Source organism: Haemaphysalis longicornis, unplaced genomic scaffold (assembly GCF_048455015.1).
Source record: "Haemaphysalis longicornis isolate Haplotype H1 unplaced genomic scaffold, Haemaphysalis longicornis Haplotype H1 scaffold_2, whole genome shotgun sequence".
NCBI lineage: Eukaryota > Metazoa > Arthropoda > Arachnida > Ixodida > Ixodidae > Haemaphysalis > Haemaphysalis longicornis.
Window position 1 is genome coordinate 66,207,050 of NW_027526295.1, and position 22,673 is coordinate 66,229,722.

Sequence of the window (22,673 nt, forward strand, 5' to 3'; positions counted from 1 at the left end):
GGAGCCCTCCACTACGGCGCACCTCATCGCCTGCGTTGCGTTGGCGTGTTCAACCCTACAATCAATCGAAATTCCTCACAGCGACTGGGTGAAATTTGTACGGAGTAAACTGACAGGAAAATGGAAGTCCTCATAGGATAAGGCAACCAACAAACTTCACATAGTTAAGCCGAATGTAGAAGAGTGGGAATCAAGCAGACGTGAAGAATGTCTCGCCGCATCGCAGAAGTTATTGTATGTCGTCTCCGCATCGGACATACACATCTGACATAACTTTCTCCTGATGAAATAAGATAACCGAGATGTAAAGAATGTGACCAAGACCTAAGAGTAAACCACATCTTACTTTCATGTGCCGAAATTGAGGTAGTAAGAAAGACATTTTAGGCTTTTTGCAACGAGCACATTCCCTTTCACCACAGCCTGCTCCTAGGAGAGCATGCTCTTGCTAAAATTCGGCCATTCTTAGATTTTTAAAACAAGCAACGCTCGCTCCTAAACAAGTAATGTGTTAAAACAATGAGACATCCACAAAACAAAACACGAAACCTTCTCATTGGCTCATGATAGCCTCAGTTGCTTATGCGCCATAAAACAGAACTAAACAACACACACGCAATGTATGGACACGAATACGTAAATTCAAAGGACATCCGACACATAGCCTACCCCTGGTCAGCACAACAAAGGACACTCTTCAGGACCAGGCTAATGTATTCGCACAACACTTGGCAGTTCTGCACACTACACGAAGAATTTTATGAAGCACAAAAAAGTTGCAGAAAAGAAGCTCTTACGTGACAATAATAATACAAAATCTGCTTACAGCTGAATTTGCACTTCATGAGTTGAGGGCTGCCCTTAGCACATGTGAACCTTCAGCTCCGGTTGAAGGCAACATTACATACCCGATGATACAACACCTACACGTAGACCACGTCAAACACTTCTCCACCTATACAGTAAGATATGGCTTTCGGAGAGCGTTCCAAGGACTTGGCGGGAGGCTAGAGTTTTGGATATCCTGAAGGAGGGGAAAGAACCTTCCTCTCCCGCGAGTTATCAGCCCATTTCTCTGAAAAACTGCTTGTGCAAGCTTATCGAGAAGATGATATACCGGAGACTCGCGAACATCTTAGAGCGCGATTGTCTACTCGAGAGCTGCCAGGCAGGCTTCAGAGCAAGACGATCACCAACGATAAAATTCTTGCGCTGGAATATTACGTAAAAAAATGCCTTCATTCGTTAACAGTTCTGCATTACAATCTTCTTCGATATGGAAAAGGCCTACGACACCGCCTCGCGAAACGGCATCCTGAGTGATCTGTAGTCATTAGGTGTTTCGGGCATCATGCTGTACATCCTCAATAGCTACATGTAGGAACAAACCTTCTGCGTGAGAATGGGTAGTGTATGGGCTTTCGGATGTATATGTTTATTAAAATGGCGCGCTTCAAGGCGGTGTTTTGAGCTTCGCAGTATTTGTAGTTAAGATGTACTCGCTCCGGAAGGCATTGTGCCCAACCATTTCCTCTTCTGTGCATGTAGATAATGTGCCAGTATCATATAAATTATGTAATATGTCAATCTGTGGACGTCAAGTCCAGCCTGGCGTCAGGAAGCATGCTGGATTGGCTGATAATAATGGGTTTACGCTCAATTCGGAAAAACGTGCTTGCGTTGTGTTCTCCAGGAGGTGCATTATACACGAAGGCCCTGACACTACTCTCAATGGCATATCAATTTATTCAAAAAAGGAGCACAAACGTTTAGTAGTTGTGTGTCCGTCTCTTACATTTATTTCTCATATCGAACTACTGAAGCATAAATGTCTAAAAACAATGAATATTCTGAAGGTTCTCTCACAGTCATCTTATCGTGCAGTCAAATAATTCCTGCTCCTTCTTTATAGCGCCTCGATAGGGCTTTGATTAGACTATGGCAGTGTCGGGTAAAAGGTAGGCGACAAAAACAGCATTAAAAATGCTCGATCCAGTGCTACATTTGGGGGTTCGCCTTGCGTCGGGTGCTTTACGCACTAGCCCGGTCATAAGTCTTATGTTGGATGTAACAAGTGGTGCCTCGAGGACCAACCAACGTACATGGACTTCCTTAATGCTTGTAAAATGTCTTCGCTAAAGAATCATCCCTTTGAAACTGTCAATGATTTATCTATATCCCTGCTGTTTTTAAATCGCCCGGCCGTTTCGCAGCCCTTCTCACTTAAAGTGAGAGACGAGGCTTCGGATCTCACGGTTTCCTTGTTAGTCGTGTAAAGATATTGTTCTGACATTTTACTACCTTGGCAGGTTCGGGCGGTATCTTGTGATTTATCTGTTATGAAATCTGATAACAACAGGGTACGAGGAACTGTCATATTGCGAGACTTTCTCTCTTCGCACTATAAATACTCATGTGCAGATTGTTGCAAAACTTACAGTATGGTGTTTTTGGCTGGTCATGGTCCGAACTTTATACCGTGCAGAACTGTTAGCGCTCGCACCACCCTTTTTATAGTGAAAGCTACCCTGCGTTATCTCGAACAGTCTTCATGGGGTGACCACTTTTTACCTTGAGAGCTATAGGTCAAACCACACAGACCCTTCCGCAAGCGTCCGGCACGGAGCAGTGGCTTTATGGCGAGGAGAGATAGGCGGCTGGGGAGAGACAGGCTTAATCGGGGATGAAACCAGCGCGAATTTAAACAAAGACAAAGGAAGTCAAACACAAGAACAGCCACTGGTTTAACAATAAAGTTACACTTAACACAAAAAATTTAAAAAATTTCAGGGGACCTCTACGTTTACGTCTTAAGATGTAAGACGCGATAGCGTTACATCTTCATCAAGGGAGAGCTTCGAACAGAGCTGCAGCATTCGCCATTCATGCTCTCCAAGTGGTGACAGTGAAATAGGCAGCCCGTCTTTAAAAGTGTGTTTTATTTTGGTGCATCGACATTAGTGTGGCCGGCGTTGACAGTGCTTTCTGAGGGCGAATTACAGTCATTGCGTTATGGTGTTCTCGGTAGTCTGCAATTCTTCGTCGCCCCCGTACTCCGTGAGAAGCTTGAGCGTACACCCTTACGGCGGGCTATTGACATCATGGCACTGAGATTGTGTTTGCGTGTCCCGGATGTATAGACACGAGCATCGTCTTATGGTCTGAGTAGTATGCGGGCGCAAATTGCACTTTACGCGCAATGGACTGGGAGTTGGTAAGCACCATGTCTATGCATGTGCCTCTCGACGTAGTTGAATCGAATGATGATTTGAACAAGAGTGAGTGTTCGGCCCGCATATCAGAAAGGAAGGCAGAGCTCATGGCCGCTTCCTGGTTGAAATCCCCAACCACCATCACGTTGGACGCACCTTTATAGAGCGACCAATTTTCTTGCGCACGAAGGCTGACGCCTCATTTTGGGACTTGTTCGGCGCCTAGTAGACGCATACCACAACCGCCTCGGTGTCGCTGAGTTCCCCGGCGCACATTTCACCGTGGTCATCGAAGCAGTCGCCGCAATCGACCGGATTCACGGCCATGCCGTATTTCACATAGGCTGCTACTCCATCTGCCTTGCGGTTACCCGGTTGCGCACCGCAGACGAAGTCGTAGCCGTTGATGTCTCGTGCTTCATTCGGCGACATCCATGTTTCCGTGAGGCAGAGAGGATGACCAGCGTTGATGTTATCCTCATGCCCTACATCGCGAGCATGCTTAGGCAGGGAGCGCACGTTCAGGCACGCGACGAGAATCAATGATCGCGCGGTCGTGGTAGTGCAGCGCGCGGTGCATGTTTCGAGACGGTGCTCTTCAAGACGTCTGAACTCGTCTGTGAGTGCGCGATCACTCTTCTCCTTCCCATAGTAGAAATTGTGCTCTCCATCTTTGTTGGTGATGTACAGCCCTTGGATACTCATAACGCGGCTCAAAGCCACGTAGACGAGTTTCTGCGTGTGATTCTTGGCATATTCAATCACGACTTTGTCGTATGTGCTGCCTTGCGGCTTGTGCATGGTGATTGCGTTTGCTGGTGAAAGTGGGAACTGTGACCTTTAGAGCCTTGTATGGGACGGGCATTTGCCGCACAGGTGACATGCAAAGTTAATCAATATTCGATGGGTACCTACGAAGATTTGATGCCGGGGTCATTGAGTCGTAAGTGCCTCCCCTTTGCTAGGTGTACACTCGAGCCGCACCCTTACAATAGTCTTTCTGCGGGCAGCGCAGCTTGCCGACAGCTCCATTCACGAGACTGTCGAGCACGTCGATGTTCTTGACAACCATGTAGGCGTGGCCTAAGCACACCGTCAATTTGGGCAGCAGGTTTCCCGTATCTGCTTTGCCCAAACTCTTTACTTTTGCTTCGGCGACATCAGAGCTCCACCGAGCGCTCCAGCGTCGAGGCGTTCCGTGCGCCGGCATGGAGGACCTTCTGTTCCCGAAGCGGCCTGCGGCAACCCAACGGGAAGTCTTCGCTTATCTGCTTCAATTCCTGGAGACGACCGGCCTGACGCATTGGCTGTAGCCCGGAGTGCAGTGATTGACTGATGTGCCCGGACTGACAGCGTTCTATGACTGACAGCTCTCTTTATACCTTTCTCTCTCTCTCACTACTTTATCCTATCACTCCCCCTCTACTTCCCTTCGCCTGCACTGGGTTGTATGCAGATGAGCTCCCTGCCGAGCTCAAAATATCCTCAGTGAATTTCCTATCTTTTCCCGTCTAAATCACAACCAAACTCTTGCAGTATGCGCGCACCGCTGATGTGGTCATTACCAGGAAACTCGTAGAATTTTCTAGAGAACATGAGAGAGCCACCGCCGCATTGTAAGTATCGGCGTCTGCGTTAGCATAGAACATTTTTATCCCTTCTGGACATTTCTCAGCGGCGTCTTCCTTCGTCACGAACCGGCCCTCGATGAACTGTACCTCTTCGTCTTCAAGCTCCGAGCCACCTCCTATTTTTGTGAATATAGATGAAAACACTTTGTCCGCCTGTCGAAACACCTTGGTGAGCGCGTAGTAGCGCAGCTTATGCCACGGGATGATAGTTTAGGTGCCGCCCATAACGGAAGACCTCTTGAACACTTCTGATGCCCTCACCGGTGGCAGCTGTCGAAGATCGCCACACAATACGATGTCGAAGCCACCGAAGGGTTGCTGCATCTTGCAAATTTGGTGGAGCCGATGATCGACGTGCGCGAGCGTGCCCGCCCACATCATGCTCACTTCGTCCATTATGACGCACCGTAGGTCGGCGAACGCAAGCTGTTCAAGTCAGAGTAGCCTAATCCCGTTAACGACGTTTCATCGTCATGGCTACCGTGAATGCAGCCTGCACAGTCACTACAGTCACTACGTCGAGCGCACACGCCGCCCTTACAGTGGTGGTGCACGCGATGTACGCGTTGACGTTCGCTCTTCCCGCCTGCGTGAACCGGTTGTAGAGGTTCATGATCAGGCGAAGCACAAACATTTTTCCGCATACCGCCGCTCCGTTCAGAAAGATTTGCAACGGCTCGGAATCGGGTGTCGTCAGTCGATGCACCAGCTGCTGTAGAAACGCTAACTGGCCTTCGTGGGTGATCAATTTTCTTGAGGAAGACGTCAGTGGCGAGTATGTCGGTACGCCTCTGAACGACCGGGCACCTTGCGATAACGGTCTAGGAAAACTTTTTAAATCATGAGTATGTCGCTGTTATCTACAATATCAGCCAACTTCACAACCACCCTTTGGACTGTCTTCGTAGTTTCGTGCCTCGCCGAGTCAGTGACTGTGTCGTCCATCGCAGCGGGCAAGCAGTTGTCCTCCTGAGTGATACGTTGGCATTGTCCCATGAGTTCGTCCATGTCGATGCTGTACGTATATTTGGTCTTTTCACTCATAATTATCTCGTAATTGTCGCCAAAACTTTGAACAAACTTGTTTTTATCTAGAATGTCGACTTCCCTGTCAAACAGGTGAAACAGCAGCACGTGTTCCCTCTTAAACTTTATGACGGCGTACGCCGGTTATCTCCTGTAGCGTATGCTGGCAGGGTCGCAACGCCGTTTGTAGTCCTTGCTAAGTCTGTGAAGCGACATGAAGTTGGCGTACGTGAGATGTAGAAGGTCGGCCGGCCAGTCTTCGTACATCTGGATCGGTGATTTCTTCAAGACGTTGGTGCTGGAAACACCCAAGCCTTGGGCGTCCATTTCTGCGTTATTCTAGCGCACTCGAACTCTTTCCTCGGGCCACATCGTGTTCACGTAGGTTACGGTTCGACTGTTTTCCGACATGCCAAGTTGCAGGAGGTGCCAGGCCGTCCTGAGCAGAGATATCTACGACCCTGAGAATGCCTGCGTTTAATTCCTAACGAGATCGCTGAATTTGCAGTTAGGAACATTCTTGTTAGGATCCTTCTCTTACTCTTTGCGTTGCTCCTCGGCGATCTTGCAAGCCACCTTGTAGAGATGCGACATCCCTCGGTTTGTCTTATTGACATAATCCAAGACGTTTGCGGCGGAGGCGTACACGTCGAAGATAACATGTATATTCATATTAGAATCTAAGACCGACGCCACCAATGGATGGAAGTAATTCACTTTTGTTTTATCAGGCGCGCGTTGGAGCATGATAAATGGCCTTGAAATCCCTGAGCGAACGATCTTGAGGTAATGCTCGTCGTCGGCGACGTTGTGATGCTTGAACATTTGTTCGAAGGTTTTGTAGACGGTGTACTCGAGCCAGTCGTCAATCGCGTGGCATAGGTTCCTTAACTCCTGGTAGTCACTCACCTGCCCAGGCGTCTCGGGGGGTGGCAACAGTGTCAGGACGAAACTCTCTTTCATGGGCCAGAAAGGCGCGTTGAAGCTGCATCGGGTTGTGCCGTTCTTAAAGCACGTGAGAGTGTGCTCATGGACCTGGAATCTGGGTCGCAATATGAGTGACACTTCGACCGACGCGAGATGCTGTGCCATTTCCACCGTCTCGGGCATGTTTGGACCGAGCGTTTCTTCGGGCGCGTTGTGGAGCCAGAGGAGCAAGTGCGCGTGTGCACTTCCCCTGTGCTGGAACTCTATTCGCTTAAAGTAGTGTTCCACGTGGTACGGCCGGAAGAGCAAAATGACTGGGTTCTTGAGTATGTTAATGGCACGGACTTTCATGTCGAAGTAGAAGGAGCAGATGATCTGGTCATTTGGCTACTAGCTCGCACCTCTCGTCCAGCATGAGGAGTTGAAATTCCTTGGCGACGTGATCCTTGTCTATGTTAAGGCTTTGCAGCAGTCTGATGAGGCCTTCCCAGTGGATTTCTGATGCCGACAGCGTGAGGAATGCTGTCGGCTTGTCCAGCTGCCGGATCATCGCAAAGACCTCTTGCCCTCGCTCGTACCAGTAGGATGTCGTATTGGGTCCTCCCTACAGGTATGCGAGATCAAGCTTCACTGTTTCTTCGATAAACTTTTCGTCAGCAAAATGAGCCCTCGTGACCGTTTGCAGTCTAGCAGCATAACCCTCACTGTTTCTGAACATCACGTTGAGCGAGTGACTTACCCTGCAGCGCACCACTTTCATAGCCATGTAGAGTGCAATGCTAGTCCCAGCGCCGCGCCGATCTCGCCTCCTACACTCGCTCACGGCCATCGTGACCACGCTGGAGGCAGTGTTCGGGTTGATGCTACGAGGTTGGCCCAGGTGTATCTGGGGGAACATCATTTCCTCGCCGAACTTATCGCAGGCAATGTTCAAGGGCGTATTATCTTCTTCTCGTGATACCGCCAGCACCACGTCTTCATCGATTAGCAAAGTTTGCTGCCCCAGAGACATTGCCATCGCGGCTTTGTATGGATCGTGGGCGTCGTCCAAGTCTATGTCGAAATGCTCAATTTGGTGTTGAGGTGGTCCTTCTCCGTATTCACCATCTCGTCTTTGTATAGGCCGTCCACCTTACCGAAGTCGATCTCGATGTCCTGGTAGAGGGGTTGATCCTTTAAATATTGAAGCCTCATAATTAAATCAACCTCCCTCACCATCCCCCTTCAATACGCGGTCTTGAAGATTTTTCGACGTTTAAAGGAGAAATGAGACGTACGAAGGAATACGTTTGCGCAAAAGATGAGGACGAAGAGACCAGAGGACAAGACGAGCGCAACTTCCAACTTTATTTTACATGAAATAGCAACTCACATATATACCCCCACCGGTGTTACCCTCTTTCCCATAACCAGTTGCACCACCCAATAAGGCGTAACAAAAATCACAAGTCAAATACAACAAACAAAACAAACCATTTGATAAAACGGCGTAACAAAACAGTATGCACCAGTTAACAGATACTACTTTGACTGTGTACGTCTTCCACAAAAAACACGCGTCGCACTTAAAATCAAAGGTGAACGAATAAACTCAGAGCCAAAAGGGCATAAAACCACTAAGAATAAAATGATAACAGGATAACGCGGGTATAAGAATGAAAAATCGCAGGCAGCAGTACAGAAGAATTTTAAACAGGTGAATTTTAATCCGAAAAAGCAAAAGCCGGCAGTTGTTAGGTTCCTGAAAGAAGTTCACCTGGTTTCGGTAGGCAAAGCTGCTGAAAAAGCTGACCTAGTTGTTTTAGAAATCTTTTTTAGGCCGAAAACTCACAAACCAGAATGCCCCCTACGGGCCATCGTAACTGAGCAAGGAAGCTGGCAGCGTGTAGTGGGGCGGTTTCTACAGATGCACCTAAAAAAGTTAAAGCCAGCTGACCCTTTCCTGGTTCGTAGTTCTAACGAGGTAACTGAAGTGTTACACCACAGCATTCCGGAATCCACTACAGCCTTTTCAATTGATATTGAAGGTCTGTACCACAATTTACCGCACGACATAATTTTTAAAGCTGTTCGGGAACTTATGAAGAACGTGGCGAAGTTAACTTTCAAAATCAGACTGGAATCAATAACTAACAGTTTATCGAGCTTCTTCGGTTTTACTTGCAGTCTACAGTTGTCATGCATCAGGATAATTTTTATGTTCAAAAATCAGGCGCATGCGTATGGTCATCAATTTCGCTGCTCTTTCTGATATTAACTTAGCGTCGTGTGACAAGCACCTCGAAGGGCAGCTTACGGATTTCGGGGTGGTGAAGGTTCTAATGGCGAATTCTATTGGGCGAACAGGAGCAAGTGCAGCGAGCAGCCAGAGCAGCACACGGGAGTAACGGGGACGTGTGCTTTCGTTCCGCGAATGAAACATTCGCGCTGCTCCGGAAGCAGAGAAAAGAGAGAGGGCGTGATGTCAAGGGTCATGTGACCAAACGTTTCCCGCGCTTGCTTCCCGGAGCATTTCGCGCGCTCTCGTTGTCCGCACGGACTTATTCCGTGCCAGTTTCGCCAGATACGTGCTGGTGGTTTTGTGTCTGCCTTCCTCATGGTGATGAATGATGAAGCCGAGCGGATGTTCATGTCCATGATAAAGGGGTCACCACTACGCGCTACACCAGGTAAGCATTGATTGATTGATTGTGGGGTTTAACGCGCCGACGCAACCCAGGCGATGAGGGGCGCCGTAGTGGAGGGCTCCGGATTAATTTTGACCACCTGGGGATCTTTAACGTGTGCCGAAATCTCGTACACACGGGTGTTTTTGCTTTTCGCCTCCATCAGAAAAGCGGCCGCCGCGGCTGGAAATCGAACCCGCGACCTACCAGGTAAGCATTGTGTCTCAGAAAAATTAGCTGCGAGCGATAACAGCGTCAATCTAACGGCTTTGTTTTTTCTCACTAGAGTCGTTATCGATGCCTTGGCCGTGCGGGAGAGCATTGACGAGAATCCCCACGGTAAGCGCCAATAACTAACAAGCAGAGACCATATTTCGCAATACTTTTTTGCCTGTTTTTTTTTTAATTTCGGGTGCTGATCGGCTCATTTTAGGTAGCGGGAGCGTCGCGGTGTGTGAGGAAACGACGGACGAGGGCGGAACACGTAATTTGCGTATGTATGCGTCACGGGGCCGCACTTTTGTGCGGTATTGTCGAACTTTCTTCTGCCGTTGATACTCACTTCTACTGATTGACGCTTTGAAACTATTTGATTGATTGATTGTAGGGTTTAACGCGCCGACGCAACGCAGGCGATGAGGCGCGCCGTAGTGGAGGACTCCGGATTAATTTTGAACACCTGGGGATCTTTAACGTGCGCCGAAATCTCGTACACACGGGCGTTTTTGCTTTTCGCCTCCATCAGAAAAGCGGCCGCCGCGGCCGGGAATCGAACCCGCGACCTCGTGCTCAGCAGCGCAACGCCTTAGCCACTGAGCCACCGCGGCGGGTATTGAAACTATTTGTATGCCTGTTTGAGTATACAAGACAAACCTCTTTATGTTTGGGCTGATGACATGCTACATTCACCGCACCAGGAGGCGTTTACTTCGCGAACATAACACCATAATCATTTCACGTCGCACAGAATAGGCACCTCGGCAGAGTTTTTACACTCCCACTTATTTTTCACGTGCAGAAACCACCACTTCACCAAACGCCGGCGAGATGGGAAGGGGCCCAGCGCCACAAGGGAAAAGAGGTGGCGGAGGTGAGCTTCTACCGCTGCAGTGCCCGACACATGTGCTTTAAGTAATCTAGCCTTATTTTTTTAGCTCCTGAATGGGCACCAGGGGAAACTAAACTCCTAACAGACTGTTACTATAAATGCTTCCCTCAAGTTGGCCCTTTCAAAAAGTTTAAGAACAAGAAGATGCTTTTTAAACAGGTTTCCCAGGATCTGGCTGATGTGCTTGGATACAGCAAAACGCCACAGCAATGTGAAAAGCGCGTAAAAACGGTAAGGAGGCAAAAGAGAAAAGCGTGCGATAATAACAAGTCCGGTACTCAACCTTGCCCCGTCCCATTCGACGATGAAATGCGAAAAATTGAAAGCATTCATGACAGCCTCGAGCCCGAAGTCCAAAGGGACTCTTATAGAGCGACGTACAAGGCAACTTCAGCAAGTTCCGACAGCTCAGCTGATGTACCCTCAACTTCACCTGAAATCTCCAGTACTCCGGCGAGCGGTTCAGACAGTGGGCAAAGCACAAAAGGGCCAGTAGATGCCAGAGAAAAGGGAACTTCGCGCTAGTACCAGTCGTATGCAGCAGATGCAATATTTTTTGACCAAATGCGAGCTATTAGTGCAGAGCGAGCGGCTCGCAGGGAAGAGCTAGAAAAAGAAAAGGGGAAGAGGCACACCGAGCGGCGAGCTGACCGCATTCAAGAACACCAGGAGCGCCGCAAGATGCACGAAGACAAACTTCAGCTCATCCGCGAGGCCCTGGGGTTCAAGCAATAAAGAGGTGCACTTTGGAGCAACATGTTTTCATGACTGTTTATTTCATACTCAACAATAATGTCCCTGAACATTGCCAAAATCAGATGCTGCTTAAGCGCTGCATTTAATGTTTGAGCACTATGCTTCCATTAAGACAGATTTTGTGGCTGCCTCCTCTTTAGCCCCATCTTGAATTTCAGTTTTTCTCGCTTAACTTCTGCAAGTGCCCGTAAGAGGCTCTCTTCTCTAGATGTTCCACTGTGGACTCTGGCTGCACTAGGGTTCTGATCATTACCACCCTGAGAGTTCAGATGCATGTCTGGAACTAGACCATCAGGTGAGTCACCGTTGTCAATGCAGATGTTGTGGAGGACACAACATGCGAGAATAAATTTTGTCATGTTGTCTACTGTCGTGAGTACCACACGCTGTAGCTGCCGAAACCTACCCTTTAACTCCCCAAACGCATTTTCAATTAGCACTCGGGTAGATCAAAGTTTGGCATTAAATGCCTTGTCAGAGGCATCGAGGCTTCAATAGTCTCGAATGGGAGTCATCAGAAACTCGCGAAATGGGTGTGCTGCGTCCCGAAGAATGTAGTATTTCCCAGAGCAGAGTTGAGGCAGTTTCTTCGAAATGGTTGAAAACCGGAAGATCCTGGAGTCGTGAATTTTACTGGGTGCACCAGTGCTGGCATCTAGGAACCTCTTCCGGTTATCGCATATTCCCTGCAGTGTCAAGGATGGGTACTGGTGCCGATTCACATACACTGACCGCACCTTACCAGCAGGGCACCTAACCGGAATATAGCTTTCGTCAATGCAGCCAAGTGTCCGGAAACCCTGAAACCTAAAAGTTGGAAAAAAATTGTTATAACGTTTCACAGAAAGAGCAAAAGGACCTAACAAAGTAGCAAGTGAAGTCGTGCCCTAATTCTTCAAGCTTCAAGCAGAGCTCATTTTCATATAATTTCCTTGGATGTTGGTTTTGTACTTGTATCTGTTCGTTTTGTACAGTACTAAGGTAAATTCATTGGCATGGTTATGTGCGCAATAAAGCGTGAAATGCATCGACAGTTCCAGCAAAGGGTCATTACCCATAGTAGCCGAGAGCTTCAGCTTGACATGTTTTCGCAAATTCTCATTACGTGCAGGTGTGAAGAACTTACAATGTAACTGAAAACAATGGCTTTGCGAGCTCTTCAACATCCCCATGCAGCTTATAGCATAAATGATAACTCACTGCTTGTTCCAACCTTACTGTTATACACCAAATTCAAGGGTGTCCTGTATATACTATGTTTACCACAAGTTACGTCGCCTTCATGAATAAAAACACAGCTTTGAATAATCATTCCGATGGAAAGCGACTGACATGCTGCTTTGATTAAATCAAAAACATTTTTGCAGTGGAAATTGAAAGTGAGGTTTTTCTTACCTGATTAAACTCGTTGGCAAGTTTCTCCATGTCATCTGGGAAGGTCACGATGCGGTGGGCAATGGCGAGAAGGAAATCCATGACTCGATACATCATCCTGTGATGCGTGCCTTCCCCAACTTCAAAACGTCCTGCAACATCACGTATGCAGGATTTGTTGGCGGCATACCTGCAAGAAATGTGATAACTCTATAATAATCCTAAATGGTAAACAAGCATTTTACGTTGCCAACAAGCATTGAGAGAAGTATCGGAAAAATCCACATCTGCCCAGTTGTCTGAAGAAGCTTCAGAGCACATTTGGTGCAGACGTGCAGTATTTTACTCCTAGAATGCCTTAAAACAGCACATGAAAGAATTGAATGAAAAAAATGAGCAAATAGAATCGAGTGCAATTCGGCAACTGAAATGCGCGTGCAGTAAGAAAGCAATTACTTGAGCCTGAGTCTAACGGAAGATCAGTGGCACGTAAAAGCAAATTCCAGGCAGCATAAGCATTTAGTGAAAAATCAGTTGGTAAACCTTCACGCGGCGCATTAGTGCATTCAAGTTCAGGCTTCGGTCCCGGGTACACGTGCCGTGAATTTCATGCCCTTAAAATTTCGGCAGGAGCCTCGTAGACCTGAAATTACACCCCCCCCCTCCCCACTCACCCGAGACCATGTTAATTCTTGCGAGGTCATATGCGCGCATTTCACCTTCAATTTCTACGTATGTGAAGTCTACGTGAACTCTAAGTCGTCGTGATATGCGCGCCGTACTCGTGAAGCTCGGCAAGAAAAGTAGGCCCAAACTCTCTCACCGTTTCCTGCTTTTGCATATTGTTTTCTCCACCCTCTACTTTCTAAATTCTCATCTGTTTAACTACACCTTCTGCGTCCTGATCTGTTGCTTTTCTTCCAGCACAACTCCGCCAGCACCCGGTCGATGCGTACGCTGTCGGGGCGCGTTGGCGAGCGAGTACGACAATTTCACACGCCTGAGTTTGTTGAAGAGCTTCACGAGTAGGGCACTCATCTTACATCTAAGCTTCTCTCTTTACGGCTGAATAATTGTAATACTTTACCACAGAAAGGACAGGACATGCTCTTCAGAGGACTTGGAGGGTAGGCATCCGTGGTCTCTTCTTGAAGGGTAGTGCGGCGACTTCGCGAATTCGGCAGCAACCGCATTTGCAACCGACCGTGACAGTCGGAAGTTTCTGCGAAACTGGCGAGGTAAAGAGAAAAAAAAGCAGGCCGGTTATTGATTACGCGTTTTAAAGAGGATGCAGCGGCTCACCTCTTCGTCAGAATATGCGGCCACCGCCTTTTCCAGGTACGACTCAACCATCCCTCGCTGCTCCGGCGGAGAGAACAGGGGCTCGAACATAAACTCATACAATGTCAAATCGTCGTCGTCATCGCTGTGCTGCTGTCCGAGGATGCGCTTGCGCTTGAATCTGTGGAGCTTTCACCATCTAAAAGTAGCAGCAATTCCTCGTCCAGACAGCGGCGCTTAGCTGCTTCCGAACGCATTGAACGACTATCGCGGCTGCTGGATTCCGCCATTTTTTCTCCGCCACCCCGGGGATAAAACCAGAAGTGACGTAAAATAGGTCATGTGACTTCCCCGGCGTTCCCTGTTACTCCACCGCTGGCGACGGAGCACCGAGAACTGCTCTCGGCTGCTCTCGGCGCCAAAAAGTGCTCCTCCTCGACCAATGAAACACAACGCCCCTGCTCCTGCCCGACAACTGGAAGGCGCCGGAACTCGCGAGAGCACTTTGAGTGGAGCTAGAAGTGCTCCTGTTCGCCCAATGGAAAGCGCTATAAGATATGTAGATGATTATCTCGTGCTTATAGCAACTGCTTACACTGACCTTCCAAAACCGGGCTAGCGAAATTGTGCAGCATTTTATTTCAGCCTGTGATGGACTTAATTTTACACATGAAATTCCGCAACACGACCATCTACAATTTTTAGATTTAAACCACAGCATTCAAAGTATTCACATCTGCTGGCAATATGAACCAAGATAAAAAGGTCTTTTGCGATTAGACAGCGCACATTCAAAGCTTGTCCAAAGGGGCATTGCTATGAATTGTTCTCGCGCTGCTGTTTCTAAGTGATGCCAGCACAAACAGTCTGAAAGCTTCGAAGCTCAGGTGTCACGCCTTCAGTTAGCAGGTTACCCTTCATACTACATCAGTAGTGTCTGTGAATCACTTTTTCAAAACACCAAGCGAGAATATAACACAGACGAATAGCAAAAAGATAAAAGTAACAATCCGCACGTCATGCCTTACATCCACAGAGCACAGCACAACATGAAAAAAGTAGCCAGCCCGGACAAGGTAAAAATGGTTTTTTCAGCCCCGTGTAAATGAACAAAACTACGCCCGTTAATGTCTAAATAAGAAAAGAGAGTCTGTTAAAAAAGACACGCTACACGAAATGTGTTTCAAACGTAGGCTACAAAATTCCTTTGACCTGCAAAAGGGTATACATCGGTCAAACTGGGCGCTTTTTTAATGAGAGAGCGCAGGAGCACAATATTTCTCTTAAAAGAAATCGGAGGGGGGAGGGGGGGGGGCATCTGGCTGTGCATTCTATAACCAGCGGGTACTTTCCCAAGCTTGAAGATACCGAATTTCTTGCACGAGCTGAAGATCAAGCACACAGAGAAATTATTGAAGCCTACAGAATTATAGACTTTGGGGAAGATTGCGTCAGCACGCCCTTGGTAAGCCTCCTAACCACTGAGTTAGCCATCTTAGAAGGCCATGTTTCAGAGATTTTGATATTTTTTAGTCACTTTTATGCTTGCTATATGTTGCAACGCACACTCTGTGCTGGTCACCACTTCCTTCTCCCATCCCACCCATGTTGTTGTTCTGTTTATAGGGTTTTATGCTTTTTGGCTCCGATATTATTATTTTTATTCTGTCATCCTTGGTTTTAGAGTTGACAAGTGTTAATGCTAAAAAGCTTGTGTAGGCTCGAAGTTTGATTCGTTTCAGCTCTGATAAGCCTCGGAAACGCGACCTGGGTTGTTAGTAACTTCGATTCTTATACACGTGTTATCATGCTATCATTTTATTCTTAGTGGTTTTATACCCTTTTGGCTCTGAGTTTATTCGTTCATCTTTGATTTTAAGTGCGACACGTGTTTTTTGTGGAAGACGTACACAGTCTAAGTAGTATCTGTTATCTGGTGCATACTGTTTTGTTACGGCGTTTTATCAAATGGTTTGTTTACTTTCTTGTATTTGACTTGTGATTTTTGTTTTTTATCGGCTGGTGCAACTGGTGATAGGAAAGAGGGTAACACCGGTGGGAGGTTTATATGGGTCTTGCTATTTCACGCAAAATAGAGTTGGAAGTTGCGCTCGTCTTGTCCTCTCGTCTCTTCGTCCTCGTCTTTTGCGAAAACTTATTTCTTCGTACATCATAAACCAACTAGCCAGTAATCAAGTCCTACTATGAGGAATGAGACGTTCGCGGATGTCATTCCGTCTCGGTAGGTAGTCCGGCTACTCCGGGTACGCCTACCCATTTGACTTGGACAGATTGGGTATCCTGTCTTTCCTTTGCCCTTGAAGACAGGAACGGCAAACGATAAACTTGGTGACGTCCTCACCGGGGAACTCATTCTGCAGCAGTTCGATACTTCGTTGCGGGGCGATCTTCACATCGTTTCAAAAGCATATCCGATAGCATACGTTACATACATTTCGCAGTGGTTCTCTACGAACGGGTTGGTAAACAGTTTCGTTAACGATTCGTATTTGGATGCTCGCTGTTACTGCGCAGCTCTCCTCTCTTTTTGTGTGTCGGCTTTCTTGGCTTTCTTGTGCCTCGGCGAGTCGGATGCGGTTTTTGGTGGCCGTTGGGCTGTGGCTGCTGCTCTCCACAGTCGTTTTCTGGCGGCATCGTCGCCTTTCTTTGGGTTGGGGGATTTGGGAGGCATTTTTGGTGCCTTTGGGCTGCTGCTGCTGCCCGCCGCTCACGTTCTTTGGTTGTTTTCTCGGCTCTCTTCGTGCTGTGTGACTTGGAAGCCGGTTTGGGGAATCGCTGGACCGTGGCTGCTGCTCCCTTCGCTCGTTTCGCCGCTGTTAGTTTTGTTTTGTTTGTGTTGGGTGATTTGGGCAGATGCCGCTGCTTAAAACGTTTCGATAACGATTCAGAATCTTCGCTGATGATGATGATGTTTGGATTGAAATTGCGCAAGGACAGCTTAGGGTAAAGAGCGCCAAAAAAAATCGGAATCTTCGCTGCGTTCCGGAAAAATCCTGCTTGGAATCGCCACTCATGCTTTCCGAGCGCTGAAGTTTAACCTAAAAAAAATTAGGAACAACGGCTTCATGTGGGAGAAGGCGCTTCAATACACTTGATGAGCACGGCGGATAGTGGGCGGCTAGTGGGCACGGCAAATTGAGAAACGAGCCTAATAACGCCATCACGTTAAAAACACTGCGCATGAGGGAAACAAGTTTACGAAAGCCACGGCGGTAAGGTAACTGGACAGACAAAGGCCACAGTCAAGGCCCACGCAGATATGCAATGTCTTTGGGATGAAGACCCACGCTTGCTTGGCTAACACTCTTGTATCCTCTTTCTGCTATGTGGTACGGCTCAATAATATCACGGGTCATTTGTTCACAATGCCTAAAAAATGTAGGTGGCAGGAAAATTATTATTACATCCGCTGCACTTAGCACAATGTGAAGAAAGATGGGGTGATGAGGGCCCATTATTGACATTTTATGCTGTCTCAAACGTACGTTCATACAAATTGTGATGCCTTTTCTTTGTCTTTGTTTAAGTTCATCCTGGTTTTAGCCAAGCATGCGTTTCCAACTAACCCAGCTTGCAACCCTTGCACCGAAAGATAGGTGAGGAGGAAACAGAGACGTGTGCGGGACCCGTGTCGCCACTTGGCGGAGGAAGGCGAGGAGGCCGCCGCCGCAGCGATAAGCGCACCCCGCGAAAAAAGGCCAGAAGGCCATGTGCGGCAGAGCCGTGTGCGATTGAGGAAGACGAACATCCAGCTGTGGTCGCTCGTACGATGGTAAAGCTTAACCAAACTGTCGGGCGAAAAAAAAAGATGAATAAATAGTGTCTTCATTGCAAACATGCCCGGATATCATTGCGAAACCACACCTGGACCACACCTTCAAAACGGGCATAGTCAGGGTTAACCAAAGCTAAACCACAGCAAGATTTTTCTCAGCAGAAGCATACAGAATTTTACTCTGTTGACCAGAAATTTAAAAAAAACAAATTCCCGGTCCAGCTACACATATCCCTTAGTCATGGTTCGTACACTATCATCTCTCAAGCCTAGTATAAACCACATAGTCCGTCTGGGGTTTAACGCTATCATGTCTGTGGATGCACAAAAACATAAGCTGGCGTATGCTGGGTCCCAGGGCAGGCTGGGATCGCTGAAAATGGGGTGGCAGATGAAAGGGCCGCTGCTGATGCACTAAAAAACGCTGAAGACATAACAGTATCCTACACAGACCTCAAACCACGCATCAGACAACGTCTTCGTAAAACGGCAAGAAAACGAGTGAAGAAACAACAAAGTACACGTAATAAAGCCACTCTTGGCGCAATACACCACTGACACACGCAACAGATACACAGAAGTCGCCTTGGTTAGGCTATAGATAGGGAACACGCATGCAACACACTCGTATCTTCTGACGGGGACTTTAAAACCACTGTGTAGCAGGTGTGGGCAGGCTCTGTCCGTTGTTCACATCTTAATTACATGCAAGGTACTTGACAGCACACGACGGAAACACTTTCCTGAACTGTACAGACAACACATCCCACTACACCTATCATACTTCTTGGCCGACAACCCAATGTTTTCTATTAAGTGGGTTTTTCTGTTTTTAAAAAACGTGAGATTTTTACAGCTCTTTACATACAATGCATACCCACTCTGGCCCTATACACCAGCCACATTGCCATCTTTTTCGCTTTACTTTTGTTTTAAATGCAGAGCATTTCTTTAACTAACGATGTCACCCGTTCTAGTTGTCCGTCGTAGTCCGCACCCCTCCTCCTACACTATACAGGGTGTTGCGACGATAACTGGAACACTTTAAAAATTTTTCCTGAGCGATCCGCCGCTCTGTTCGCGCTCAAACTTCACACAAAGGTCGCATTTTGTGGTCTATTTTGTTTGACACCGGGAACAACAACGGTACTTACCTGTTTATTCTGAAAGTAAATAAAAACGATTTTCGCCTATGGGAAAATGGCCGCTGATTTGGACGTGCGAGCCAGCGCAAGTTGATGTTGGAACGACGGAACCACCTGCAGAGTGAAACGCACGTTTGGGATTCACGTACGGAGCCAAATGGTGCAGCAGACGATCAGAAAATGCACCTAGAAATGAGCTAACAGACGATCAGAAAACCCGGTTTTCGGGCTCGCACGTCCAAATCGCCGCCATTTTCCCATAGGCGAAAATCGTTTTTATTTATTTTCAGAATAAACAGGTAACTATCGTTGTTGTTCCCGGTGTCAAACAAAATAGACCACAAAATGCGACCTTTGTGTGAAGTTTGAGCGTGAACAGAGCGGCGGATCGCTCAGGAAAAATTTTTAAAGTGTTCCAGTTATCGTCGCAACACACTGTATAAAAAAATAATACTTACCGGCGCCTGGTTTCGATCCCACGACCCTGCGGGCGGAACGCAAGGCACATGGTGCTCTACCCACTGCGCCACAAAGCCGACACAGAATGGAGGGCTACGAACGCGCCTTATATCCTTGACTCATTCAAACTACGTCAAGAAAAATGGCTCGGGTCTGTGCTAGTTGGTACATCTTCGGTGGGAATCAGCTTGAATAAAACGAACACAAAAAGAAGAGGGAGTAACACGACAGCAGTGTGTCATGTTACTCCCTGTTCTTTTTGTGTTCGTTTTATTCAAGCTGATTCCCACCGAATACGTCAAGAAGCTGCTGATACAACACATTAACTACCTGTGGGCGGAACGCGAGGTACATGGTGCTCTTCCCACTGCGCCACAATAATCATACCCACCTGCTAATAAATGATGTCACGTGACCACGTAATTACGTCTCCTCATTTAATTACAATACAACAACCAACGGCAACAAGTGCAACAACATTAACGTAACGCAAACTACTTAACGTCGTGCGCCCCCGGAAATGCTCTGCATTTGATCGTGCCCCTCGCGAGGGGGATGTTTAGTTTCCTGCCGCAGCAAGAACCAGGCGGCCCATTTAGGAGCTCTGACATGTCCTAAAAATATGGATAGAAATGGCTTTTTTAATGACAATTTCGTATTTACAGTTGCATCAGTCTCATTAAATAACTTTGTCTTTGGTGCTCTTTGCCATCGATGACCTTGCGCTACTACACAACAACGATCATCATCAGGACTATATTTCAGTGAATGCCGAGAAAACAGGTATAAAGAGAAATGAATAAACGTAAGAAAACGTTAAACTAAGAATCTCGGGCTGCTTCGGAATGTAGGCAAACGCGTTAAAGTAGTGGATCGTTGCTTTTTCAGACGTTCTGCATGGGTGCTCGGCCCTAATGCTGTGCGCTTTCGTGACGTAACGTTGTATCGCCGTGCGCCGTGGTACTGTTTCGCCCAGCTGTTGAGGCGCGTGCTGTCATGGTGGCGCAGTTTTTTTCACTTGCTGCTTACTCGCTGAAAGTGCTGTTGCCACCCACCCGCGGGCACGATTAGCGACGCCTGCAACTGACTCGAGGTGTTCTTCGCTCGTCATAGTTCTGACCGAATACAAATTGAACGCGCGGGTAGTGAACGAGGTCAAACGGCTGATGTGTTTAGGTGGAGCCGAAGCCTGCGCGCTGACCCCACAGAAACGTTCGAGTATACTGACCTCAACCACTCGCTGCCAGGGGACGCCGAAATGCTGCTGGCGAAGATGTTTTAGCACTATGGCTAAACTATTGTCTACCGAACCAATGGCACAAGCAGAAACAACAGCAATCACTAGACAAGATGTCCTCATTCTAGATCAATTTGTGTCAACGTGCGTACCATCGTGACAAGTGCTTTCACGTGATGCCAGCGTTTGTTTTTCGCAATTTCGTTTTTTACACGCAGGTCAGGAGAACAGCTGTGGGAACACACTGATATTCGATACCACGCAGGTGTAGGCGGAACGGCTCTCATACATATGCAGGCAGGAAAGCCGTTCCTCCACCAGCTGCGATGTGCCTAGTGTTTTTCCGGGCGGAACACCGACCATAGAAACGATTGCTTGTAGATGAAAACTTGAGTGGAAATATTCCAACTTTGTGAGAGATGTTCTTAACCAAAATCATTTTTTTTTGTCTCACACGAGTCTGACGGAAAGAACGCGCAAAATTACCCTATACGCAATCCTTTTGGATACGTAAATTTATACGAGAAAACCTGATTTGCACCCCAGCCATCTCCTACTTCTTGGCGCAGTCACACTGACGCGGCTCTGTGGACGTTAGCTCTGTAGGCATTAATGATTCAAGATGGTCCTGTTCGCGCCTTGTACCCTGTCTATTACTGTGCTTGATTTCTGTGTACATATGGGGCCCCAAACCCTTTCCCTTCTTACGGTGATAACGTGCTTTGATGCCTTCAAGACCACCAGCGTTCGGTGCACAATTTTAGGAGCTGAGGCTAAAGTGAAGTTGTTTCGGGTAAGGTTAAATTGTTTTCCAAGATATGCGCGAGATTCTGCGGAGAAAGATTTTCATACAGTCCTGATTCTGGCTGTGGCTATTGTTTTAATGCGAAAGCCTTAGGTACCTGTACTTCCTTGAAAACGAGTTATGAGGTTTAAAATAATCTGATGTAGAAAAAAAGTATTCGGGGCATGCAGTCTCTTTACGAGCTCTGATGGCGAAAACCTGGCGATACATAGGAACTCTTTTATTCATTTATTTATTTAAAATACCTTACAGGCCCCTGTACAGGGCATTGAGTAAGGGGGTTAACAAAGTCAGGAGTGACGGATCATTCAGCATAAATTCGCGATTTACAAAACACAGCAGAACAACTAATGACGACAAGGTTCGCAATACGAGTGTAAGTTTGAAAATGATAACTAGAAAAAGAAAAGTCATTAGCATAGGGTACACGAGTAATCTACGCACAATCATTAGAAACTATACCGAACACAAACAGGGTAGTAAGTAAAGTATACACAACAACCAATGATACCAAGATATGCGGACACGACGCGCACTATTCAGTTTCTATAGTCTCAAGTACGCCCAAGGAAAAGAGCCCAAGAAAAAACGCAGACCCTACTCGCGTGCGGAAAAAGACATTTTCAATATGAAACTTCGTACTCGGGAACAAAGTGCGGCACTGAAAATAAAAAAAGAAATAAAAAAGAAAGGACGTGCTGTGATACAGGAACGAAAGGTTATTTTGGTCTTCAAGCAGAAAAATATTTACAAGTTCAAAGAGGGATACATGGCATGGCAGAAGAAAACAAGCGGTAAACAGTGGTAAGACGGTATTCAGAAAAGAGAGTGAGCAACAATCGACGGAAAGTACTGTTGTATGATAGAGATGCGATGTCTTGAACACCATTCCACAAACGTATGGCGCGATGAAGAACAGATGGGTTGAACGAATCAGTTGACGCATACAACCGCGTCGAATTGATTATGGAACCTCCGTGAAGTAATGGAAGGATCCTGTAGGGGAAGTGTGAAAGGTATATTGCTGTACACGTATTTGTGAAAAAGGCAAAGAAGGGAAATGTCGCTGCGAGTGCTCAGGGGTAGAAGTGAAAGGCGGTGCTTAACTGGAGTTATGCTGCCTGGGATAGTCATGATTGCATTAAATGAAACGGGCCGCCCCAGGTTGAATCGCTTCAAGCATATTAAATAATTTGTTGTGGTGAGGGGACCAGATAGAAGCAGTGAATTCAAGTTGTGGGCGGATGAAG

General features: G+C 47.2%; 2 protein-coding genes across 3 annotated transcripts in view; one reads left to right on the forward strand and one right to left on the reverse strand.

Annotated features, from left to right (window-relative positions):
* The window catches only part of LOC144167158 (solute carrier family 52, riboflavin transporter, member 3-A-like), a 55,361-nt gene extending 34,617 nt beyond the window's left edge, over nt 1-20,744 (reverse strand). Inside the window, exon 1 of one of the 2 annotated variants that reach the window (XM_077696520.1) lies at nt 20,610-20,744. The gene's annotated coding sequence lies outside the window, so the exon portion shown is untranslated. Of the gene's footprint in view, nt 1-826; nt 949-20,609 lie in introns of those variants that run through there. The other variant, XM_077696519.1, reaches the window with a different exon arrangement.
* LOC144167157 (uncharacterized) lies at nt 9,393-10,593 on the forward strand. The gene is made up of 4 exons (XM_077696518.1): nt 9,393-9,465; nt 9,751-9,801; nt 9,896-9,955; nt 10,481-10,593. Exons 1-4 carry the CDS (start codon nt 9,393-9,395, stop codon nt 10,591-10,593), a joined length of 297 nt encoding a protein of 98 aa, XP_077552644.1.
* Nucleotides 20,745-22,673: the final 1,929 nt, after the last annotated feature.

What these genes read in the sequence shown, in the direction of transcription:
- LOC144167157 (XM_077696518.1), top strand. Translation starts at nt 9,393, where the DNA reads ATGGTGATGAATGATGAAGCCGAGCGGATGTTCATGTCCATGATAAAG. An exon ending in ACCACTACGCGCTACACCAG is followed by an intron (nt 9,466 to 9,750) that starts GTAAGCATTGAT and finishes TTCTCACTAGAG; the next exon opens with TCGTTATCGATGCCTTGGCC. An exon ending in GGGCGGAACACGTAATTTGC is followed by an intron (nt 9,956 to 10,480) that starts GTATGTATGCGT and finishes TTTCACGTGCAG; the next exon opens with AAACCACCACTTCACCAAAC.